The 10000-nt window shown below is 54.3% G+C and overlaps 1 protein-coding gene across 1 annotated transcript in view; it reads left to right on the top strand.

Moving 5' to 3' along the window:
- Positions 1 to 10000, top strand: part of hectd1 (HECT domain containing 1) — a 21975-nt gene that overhangs the window by 11550 nt on the left and 425 nt on the right. Inside the window, 20 exon segments of the mRNA XM_068600097.1 lie at positions 965 to 1009; positions 1115 to 1873; positions 2275 to 2496; positions 4293 to 4439; positions 4442 to 4687; positions 4846 to 4916; positions 4987 to 5138; positions 5314 to 5368; positions 5889 to 6117; positions 6288 to 6370; positions 6447 to 6574; positions 6844 to 7045; positions 7123 to 7260; positions 7335 to 7792; positions 7926 to 8084; positions 8205 to 8283; positions 8384 to 8477; positions 8944 to 9094; positions 9370 to 9514; positions 9604 to 10000. The exon segment at positions 9604 to 10000 is cut by the window's right edge and continues 425 nt beyond it. Of these exon segments, the coding sequence (XP_068456198.1) occupies positions 965 to 1009; positions 1115 to 1873; positions 2275 to 2496; positions 4293 to 4439; positions 4442 to 4687; positions 4846 to 4916; positions 4987 to 5138; positions 5314 to 5368; positions 5889 to 6117; positions 6288 to 6370; positions 6447 to 6574; positions 6844 to 7045; positions 7123 to 7260; positions 7335 to 7792; positions 7926 to 8084; positions 8205 to 8283; positions 8384 to 8477; positions 8944 to 9094; positions 9370 to 9514; positions 9604 to 9741 (3701 nt within the window). The 3' untranslated portion in view covers positions 9742 to 10000.

Raw genomic sequence — 10000 nt, 5'->3', positions numbered from 1 at the left:
CTGTATTTATTTTAATCACACAACAGAATTGTTGTTTTTCGGTTCATTTTCTTTCTTTGATGCTTTTAGGCGTCAAACTTATACTTTAATACTTTAATACTTTTTGCTCTGATTGTCATTTTCTGTGATTGTTCATATTTCTCTCATCGCTCCACCTGGACCCAAACGCTGATGAAGTGAACGTCTCACAGGCTGCATAATAAGAATAACTATATTAGTGTATAGTTAGATAACACAGGCGCATTCTATATCCCTCAGAATAGAAACATAAATATGCAATATGTTCACTTCATGTATTGTATAATGAAGGAAAAAGATCTGATATGTAACGTGATAAAGGCCCCGCCCCTCTCGGCCTCTGATTGGCTCGTACTCGTTGCCTTTTGTTGGTTGAGGGTCAGACACTCTGTGAGCCAATCAGAGGCGGAGGTGGGCGGGTCTTGCCTTCAGCGTGGGAGGTGAACGCTGCATATTAATTATGTTAATTAACCGCAAGCTTCTGTTCGTTTGAATTTTTTAAACTGTTGACATATTGGAGTAAAACAATTAATGTAGATGTCATCAAAGAGGCTCAAGGGATTATTATCCAATATTAGTTATTACGCCGTGATCACACAGTTAAACATGCAGATTAATTACATTTCAGTTGAGTTAATAAAATGATAATTCTAAACAAACAAAATAAATATATTCTGCTTTTTGGCACCAACAGATTCAATCAGTGATTAATAAATAATAAATCCTGTTGGTCATTAAGCTGTCGTGTGACGCGTGAGGACGCAGCTTCCTGTTTCACTTCCAGCAGCTGGAGGTCCAGATGGAGCTGCTGTCTATGTCTCTCTGTCTCTACCTCTACCACTCCCTCTGTGTCTCTCCCTCTCTCCCCTCCTCTCTCTATTCTCTCTCTCTCTGCCGGTCTCTGACATCCCTCCGTGCGTCTCCCTCCTGTCTCTCTGTCCTCCAGGTTGGATAGACGTGTCGTGGGACTCTGGCGGCTCTAACTCTTACCGTATGGGCGCCGAAGGGAAGTTTGACCTCAAGCTTGCTCCAGGGTTCGACCCTGAGTCGGCTGCCACAGCGCCGTCACCCAAACCTGTCTCATCCACTGTTTCAGGCCCCGCCTCCTCCACGGTGGGACCCTCCGGGACGCCGGCGACCACCACCACGTCGTCCTCGTCCTCGTCCACGTCGTCCTCCTCGCAGCAGCAGTCGTGGAGCAGCCTGGTGAAAAATAACTGTCCCGACAAGGGCGGGGCCGCGCCGCCGCCGCCGGGCGGGGCCGGCTCCTCCGGCCGGAAGGGCAGCAGCAGCTCCGTCTGCAGCGCCGCCTCCTCCTCCGACATCAGCCTGAGCTCGTCCGCCGCGGGGCCGCCGGGCGGCGGGCCGCGTCTGGAGAGGCGGGCCGAGGGGCCGCTCCCGGACCAGCAGGGCCCCGGGGGGGCGGGGCACCCGCACGAGTCCCTGGAGGGCGGGTCCGGCACGCTCGCCGACGCGCCCGACGCCGACGCCAGGAACAAGGACTCGTCGGACCCGGCGGCGGCCATCTGCATGGGGCTGGTGAGCGTGAGCTCGCCCGACGTCAGCTCGGTGTCGGAGTCGTCCGGCGGCAAGGACGCGGCGTCCCAGAGGCCGTCCCTGTGCTCGGCGGCCAACGCCCGGCTGTCCGTCAGCTCGCTGCTGGCCGCCGGCGCGCCCATGAGCTCCAGCGCCAGCGTGCCCAACCTGTCGTCCCGCGAGGCCAGCCTCATGGAGTCCTTCGTCCGCCGCGCGCCCAACATGTCGCGCACCAACGCCACCAACAACATGAACCTGAGCCGCAGCAGCAGCGACAACAACACCAACACGCTGGGCCGCAACGTCATGAGCACCGCCAGTGAGTACTGCACCAGTACTACAAGAGTACTGCACTAATACTACATGAGCACCGCCAGTGAGTACTGCACCAGTACTACAAGAGTACTGCACTAATACTACATGAGCACCGCCAGTGAGTACTGCACCAGTACTACAAGAGTACTGCACTAATACTACATGAGCACCGCCAGTGAGTACTACACTAGTACTACATGAGTACTACACTAATACTACATGAGTACTACACTAGTACATTAAACGTCTCGGTCAGGATCGACTGCTCTAAAGGAACAGAGCTCTCAGCCAATCAGCTGCTTCCTGTCAGCAGCCCTTAACTGTGTGTGTGTGTGTGTGTGTGTGTGTGTGTGTGTGTGTGTGTGTGTGTGTGTGTGTGTGTGTGTGTGTGTGTGTGTGTTGCAGCGTCCCCCCTCATGGGCGCTCAGAGCTTTCCTAACCTCACCAGCACGGGCACCACCTCCACCGTTACCATGTCGACCTCCATAGTAACCAGCAGCAACAACGTCGCCACGGCCACCACCGGGCTGTCGGTGGGACAGTTGCTAAGCAACACGCTGACGACCAGCCTGACGTCCACGTCCAGCGAGAGCGACACGGGACAGGAAGCAGAGTTCTCCTTATACGGTGAGAGTTCAAGTGGGCATGTTGAAGTGCTGCTGTGAGACGCTCTATCTAGAGCTTCAGCTCGCTGCGTCTCACTCAGTCTGCTGGTTTGTGTTCACCTGATCGGCGCATGTGAAGCACCGTGTGCTCGTCGTCATGGTGATAAAACCGTTGTCATGACGTCACCGGGTTCAGAGAGGGGAGGAGGGACTGAACTTGATTTTCAATCGGCAGTTGGTCAGACTTCATGTTGCTTTCAGGCTCGCTGACAGAAAAGTAAAACGTTTGTTGGATGTCACGGCGCATGTGAAGCACAAACACAACATCTCCTGTGTTCTGTCCAACAACGTGTCTGAAGAGTGGACCTCGTGGAGTAAAGACAGCAGACGTTTCAGTTCTTCACCAGTTCCTGTCGCTCCCTCTCACTCTGGCACCAACACTCTGCATACACACCCATTGTAGACTCTGAAAGGGGCCGGACGTGTTTTTGTGAACTGTGCTAGCTATCAACAAATGCCCAACTAGGCAAATGAACTCCAGACTTTTGTTGACGTTTTAAACTCCAAATTATTTCTCTACGTTAAATTATGGCGCGTCACTGTGGGCACAAAGATGAGTGTTTATTCACGCTCCTCACGGCGAAACCCATTTAAGTCAATGAGACAAGTTCTCGCCGTTTTTCGGGAAAACGGCCGTATCTCTTAAGCCTGACTAGGTTCAGGGTGTTGTGTCTCTTAAGCCTGACTAGGTTCAGGGTGTTGTGTCTCTTAAGCCTGACTAGGTTCAGGGTGTTGTGTCTCTTAAGCCTGACTAGGTTCAGGGTGTTGTGTCTCTTAAGCCTGACTAGGTTCAGGGTGTTGTGTCTCTTAAGCCTGACTAGGTTCAGGGTGTTGTGTCTCTTAAGCCTGACTAGGTTCAGGGTGTTGTGTCTCTTAAGCCTGACTAGGCTCAGGGTGTTGTGTCTCTTAAGCCTGACTAGGCTCAGGGTGTTGTGTCTCTTAAGCCTGACTAGGTTCAGGGTGTTGTGTCTCTTAAACCTGACTAGGCTCAGGGTGTTGTGTCTCTTAAGCCTGACTAGGTTCAGGGTGTTGTGTCTCTTAAGCCTGACTAGGTTCAGGGTGTTGTGTCTCTTAAGCCTGACTAGGCTCAGGGTGTTGTGTCTCTTAAACCTGACTAGGCTCAGGGTGTTGTGTCTCTTAAGCCTGACTAGGTTCAGGGTGTTGTGTCTCTTAAACCTGACTAGGCTCAGGGTGTTGTGTCTCTTAAGCCTGACTAGGTTCAGGGTGTTGTGTCTCTTAAGCCTGACTAGGTTCAGGGTGTTGTGTCTCTTAAGCCTGACTAGGTTCAGGGTGTTGTGTCTCTTAAGCCTGACTAGGTTCAGGGTGTTGTGTCTCTTAAGCCTGACTAGGTTCAGGGTGTTGTGTCTCTTAAGCCTGACTAGGCTCAGGGTGTTGTGTCTCTTAAGCCTGACTAGGCTCAGGGTGTTGTGTCTCTTAAGCCTGACTAGGCTCAGGGTGTTGTGTCTCTTAAGCCTGACTAGGCTCAGGGTGTTGTGTCTCTTAAGCCTGACTAGGTTCAGGGTGTTGTGTCTCTTAAACCTGACTAGGCTCAGGGTGTTGTGTCTCTTAAGCCTGACTAGGTTCAGGGTGTTGTGTCTCTTAAACCTGACTAGGCTCAGGGTGTTGTGTCTCTTAAGCCTGACTAGGTTCAGGGTGTTGTGTCTCTTAAGCCTGACTAGGTTCAGGGTGTTGTGTCTCTTAAGCCTGACTAGGCTCAGGGTGTTGTGTCTCTTAAGCCTGACTTTCTGGCCTCCTCAGACTTCCTGGACAGTTGCCGTGCCAACACGCTGCTGGCCGAGCTGGACGATGAGGAGGACCTCCCCGAGCCCGACGACGACGACGACGAGAACGAGGACGACAACCAGGAGGACCAGGAGTACGAGGAGGTGCTGGTGAGGACCCGGTCCTGCTCCCCAGGAGGCGCGCAGCCGGGCCGCCGCTAACGTGTGTGTGTGTGTGTGTGTGTGTGTGTGTGTGTGTGTGTGTGTGTGTCCAGGAGGAGGAGGAGTACGAGACCAAAGGAGGTCGCAGGAGGACGTGGGACGACGACTTCGTCCTCAAGAGACAGTTCTCTGCTCTCGTCCCCGCATTCGACCCCAGACCAGGAAGAACCAACGTCCAGCAGACCACCGACCTGGAGATCCCCCAGCCAGGTGATGCGCACACACACATGTGCACACACACACACACTCACATGCACATGCACACACGCGTGTGTACTTAACACATGATTTCCTGAGTGTTGTTATTGACGTGTGCAGTCATGCGCTTCATAAACAATACATAATAACGTCGGCGCTCCTCCTCTTAGGAACTCCTCGGTCGGAGGTGCAGGAGGAGGTGGAGTGCGCTCCGTCTCCTCACCTGTCGCTCACCCTGAAGGTAGGTCACGTGACCGGCGGGAGTGGTTTGAGCCGGTGGGCGTGGCCCTCACGGCTCTCCTGTGTTTCAGGTGGCCGGTCTGGGGACGAGCCGCGAGGTGGAGCTTCCTCTGTCCTCCTACAAGTCCACCATCTTCTACTACGTCCAGCGGCTGCTGCAGCTCTCCTGCAGCGGGGCCGTGAAGACGGACAAGCTGCGGCGCATCTGGGAGCCCACCTACACGTGAGGGGGAGGGGCTGGGGGAGGAGCCATGGGAGGGGGGAGGGGCTGGGGGGAGGAGCCATGTGGGGGAGGAGCCATGTGGGGGAGGAGGGGCTGGAGGAGGAGTGTGTGGAGGCCTCTCAGACATCTGACTGTGTGTGTGTGTGTGTGTGTGTGTGTGTGTGTGTTTCTGTAGGATCATGTACAGAGAGCTGAAGGACTCTGACAAAGAGAAGGAGAGCGGGAAGATGGTGAGACTCAGTTATTTAAACTTTTACAGTTACAAGTGCATACATGTACAAGTACATACATATACATGTACAAGTACATACATGTACATGTACAAGTACATACATGTACATGTACAAGTACATACATGTACATGTACAAGTACATACATGTACATGTACAAGTACATACATGTACATGTACAAGTACATACATGTACATGTACAAGTACATACATGTACATGTACAAGTACATACATGTACATGTACAAGTACATACATGTACATGTACAAGTACATACATGTACATGTACAAGTACATACATGTACAAGTACATACATGTACAAGTACATACATGTACAAGTACATACATGTACATGTACAAGTACATATAAATGTACATGTACAAGTACATATAAATGTACATGTACAAGTACATATAAATGTACATGTACAAGTACATATAAATGTACAAGTACACACAGGATTTGTTAACAGCTCCTCACATGATCAGAACGTGACCTCTGACCTCTGGCCCTCAGGACCTGTGTGAACACAGCATCAGCGTGTCGGGCGGTCGATCCGGCGGTCTGAGTCCCGGCTCGGTCTCGGCCAATCAGAGCAGCGAGATCCTGTGCGTTGCCCGGGAGATGGCGCAGGCGAAGGCCGGCTGCGGCCAGAACGCATGCGGCGTGGAGGACGTCCTGCAGCTGCTGCGCATCCTGTACATCATCGGAGGAGACGCAGCCAGCACACACACACTGCAGGAGGGTACGCACACACACACACACACACACACACACACACACACACACACACACACACGACAATTAAAAAATGTTTTTGATGTATTGCATCATGTATTGTAACAATAAATATATTGTGTTGTTGTTGTTGTTGTGTTGTATTGTTGTTGTATTGTGTCTGGTCTGAACTTGCAGACTTTGATGAGCTGCAGTTCAACGCGTCTCCAGAGGAGTTCACTAGTAAGAAGATCACCACCAAGATTCTGCAGCAGATCGAGGTCAGCTGTTCACCACTTCCTGTTGTTGTTGTTGTTGTTGTTGTGGTGCTAACAGGTTGTTGTGTCCTCGCTCCAGGAGCCTCTGGCTCTGGCCAGCGGCGCGCTGCCAGACTGGTGTGAGCAGCTCACCTCCAAATGCCCCTTCCTCATCCCCTTTGAGACGCGGCAGCTCTACTTCACCTGCACCGCCTTCGGAGCCTCCAGGTGAGGAGGAGGAGGAGGAAGGGGAGGAGGAGAATGGGGGGGGGGAGGGAGATTTTAAACTGTGAAATAGAGAAAAATATAAACCTTTTAATTTCCTCTGAAACATCTTATACATTTATATGTATTATTACCTTTTTATATATATATTTTTTGTGTATGTATATTTATTTTCTATATATATATTGTATTGATGTTTATATGCATTATTATCATTGTTATATGCTCCTGCTCCTCCTGCTCCTCCTGCTCCTCCTGCTCCTCCTGCTCAGGGCCATCGTGTGGCTGCAGAACCGCCGTGAGGCCTCCATGGAGCGCTCCCGGCCCGTCACCACGGTGCGGCGCGACGACCCCGGAGAGTTCAGAGTGGGACGCCTCAAACACGAGAGAGTCAAAGTGCCCCGAGGGGACGCCATGATGGAGTGGGCGGAGTCTGTCATGCAGCTGCACGCAGACAGGAAGTCTGTGCTGGAGGTGAGACAGGAAGTCTGTGAGGGGGTGAGACAGGAAGCTTTGGGCGTGCCCCGGTTCTCAGCGTGTGCTCCGTGCAGGTGGAGTTCCAGGGCGAGGAGGGAACCGGTCTGGGTCCGACTCTGGAGTTCTACGCTCTGGTGGCGGCAGAGTTCCAGCGGACGTCTCTGGGCGTCTGGCTCTGCGACGACGACTTCCCCGACGACGAGTCCAGACAGGTGAGCCCCGCTGACCCGCCGCAGGGTGCGCCCCGCGCCCCGAGACCGGCTCTGACGGAACGCGTGTGTTTCAGGTGGACCTGGGCGGCGGCCTGAAGCCGCCCGGGTTCTACGTGCAGCGGTCCTGCGGGCTGTTCCCGGCGCCGTTCCCCCAGGACAGCGAGGAGCTGGAGCGCGTCACCCAGCTGTTCCGCTTCCTGGGCGTGTTCCTGGCCAAGTGCATCCAGGACAACCGGCTGGTGGACCTGCCGGTGTCGCAGCCCTTCTTCAAGCTGCTCTGCATGGGCGACATCAAGTCCACCATGAGCAAGCTGCTGTACCAGACCCGCGGGGCGCCGCCGCCCGGCGCCGACCGGCCGCACCTGCAGCCCTTCCTGCTGCCGCCGGAGGCCTCCACCGAGGAGGAGAGCTACTCCAGCTTCGACGAGGACTCCAAGTCCGAGTTCATCATGGACCCGCCCAAACCCAAGCCGCCCGCCTGGTACCACGGCATCCTCACCTGGGACGACTTCCAGCTCGTCAACCCGCACAGGTGAGTCCGTTCCACTCCAGGAGCGTCTGTGCGGCGTGCAGGTGTGATACGGGTGTGATGAAGGGTCTATAGGGGTGTGATCATGTGTAATAAAGGTGTAATAAAGGTGTAATAAAGGTCCATAACCCCTCAGGGCGCGCTTCCTGAAGGAGCTGAAGGAGCTGGCGGTGAAGAGGAGGCAGATCCTGTCCAGTAAGAGTCTCTGTGAGGACGAGAAGAACACCAGACTGCAGGACCTGATGCTCAGGAACCCGCTGGGCTCTGGACCGCCGCTCAGCATCGAGGACCTCGGGTAAGAGCCTCTGGACACGCACACACACACACACACACACACACAGGAAACTAGTTGCACTGAGTGTGAACTGATGAGATCTGGTCCAGTTGGACTAACTGGTGGTCTCGTGCTCCTCAGGTTGAACTTCCAGTTCTGTCCGTCCTCGAAGGTTCACGGGTTCTCGGCTGTGGACCTGAAACCAAACGGAGACGATGAGGTAAAACCAGCAAGGACCTGGACCTGATGGATCCACCTGGTCCTCTGTGGACCCGGTCCTTTGTGGACCCGGTCCTCATCCTGATCTCTGGTTTTTGCAGATGGTGACGATGGAGAACTCTGAGGAGTACGTGGAGCTGATGTTTGACTTCTGTACGCACACGGGGATCCAGAAGCAGATGGAGGCCTTCAGAGGTACACGCACGCACGCACACACACACACACACACACACACACACACACACACACACACACACACACACACACACACACACACACACATGCTCTGGACACACACATATGGGGAACTAGTTGCTCTGAGTGTGAACTGATGAGATCCTCCTCTCTCCTCTCCTGTCCTCTCGTCTCCTCTCCTGTCCTCTCGTCTCCTCTCCTGTCCTCTCGTCTCCTCTCCTGTCCTCTCGTCTCCTCTCCTGTTCTCTCGTCTCCTCTCCTGTCCTCTCGTCTCCTCTCCTGTCCTCCTGTCTCCTCTCCTGTCCTCTCGTCTCCTCTCCTGTCCTCTCGTCTCCTCTCCTGTCCTCTCGTCTCCTCTCCTGTCCTCTCGTCTCCTCTCCTGTCCCCTCGTCTCCTCTCCTGTCGTCTCGTCTCCTCTCCTGTCCTCTCGTCTCCTCTCCTGTCCCCTTGTCTCCTTTGTCCTCAGAGGGCTTTAATCGAGTGTTCCCGATGGAGAAGTTGAGTTCTTTCAGCCACAAAGAGGTTCAGATGATCCTCTGTGGCAACCAATCACCGTCCTGGACCGCCGATGACATCATAAACTACACCGAGCCAAAGCTGGGCTTCACCAGAGACAGGTGAGTGACCTCAGACAGGCGAGTGACCTCTACGTGACCTCTATGAGACCTCAGACAGGCGAGTGACCTCTATGTGACCTCTATGTGACCTCAGACAGGCGCGTGACCTCTATGTGACCTCAGACAGGCGTGTGACCTCTATGTGACCTCAGACAGGCGTATGACCTCTATGTGACCTCTATGTGACCTCAGACAGGCGAGTGACCTCTATGTGACCTCAGACAGGCGAGTGACCTCTGTGTGACCTCTGTGTGACCTCTGTGGCTCGCCCTCAGCCCTGGCTTCCTGCGCTTCGTGCGCGTCCTGTGTGGGATGTCGTCTGACGAGCGCAAGGCGTTCCTTCAGTTCACCACCGGCTGCTCCACGCTGCCCCCTGGTGGCCTGGCCAACCTGCACCCGCGCCTCACCATCGTACGGAAGGTGAGCCGCTCTCCCATTGGCTCCTCGTGTGTTTCTCTGTGTGTGACCTCTGACCCCTGAGCGTCTCTCCGTGCTGTGATTGGCTGCAGGTGGACGCCACAGACTCCAGCTACCCGTCGGTGAACACCTGCGTGCACTACCTGAAGCTCCCCGAGTATTCCTCTGAGGACATCATGCGGGAGCGGCTGCTGGCCGCCACCATGGAGAAGGGCTTCCACCTCAACTGACCTCTGACCTCGCCTCACGAGCATCCTCAAGGTCGCCTCCAGGTCGCCTCCACGCGGCGACCGGCGGGTCGGACAGCCGCCCGCCAAAGGACGAGGAAGAGGAGGAGGAGGAGGATTTACGTTTGAAAGAAAAAGCTCACATCCTTAACACCCTCGCCTCCTTCCCTTGTGTCCTCGTCTCCTTCATTCTCCTCCTCACCCACCTGAGCTGCTGCTGTGTGTGTGTGTGTGTGTGTGTGTGTGTGTTCCTCCTCCTCCT

The sequence above is a fragment of the Clinocottus analis genome, unplaced genomic scaffold, assembly GCF_023055335.1.
Source record: "Clinocottus analis isolate CAN_PGR_092001 unplaced genomic scaffold, fCliAna1.0.p SCAF_5, whole genome shotgun sequence".
Lineage (NCBI taxonomy): Eukaryota > Metazoa > Chordata > Actinopteri > Perciformes > Cottidae > Clinocottus > Clinocottus analis.
Note: the sequence above shows the minus strand (reverse complement) of the source record. Positions and strands in the feature narration are given on the sequence as shown.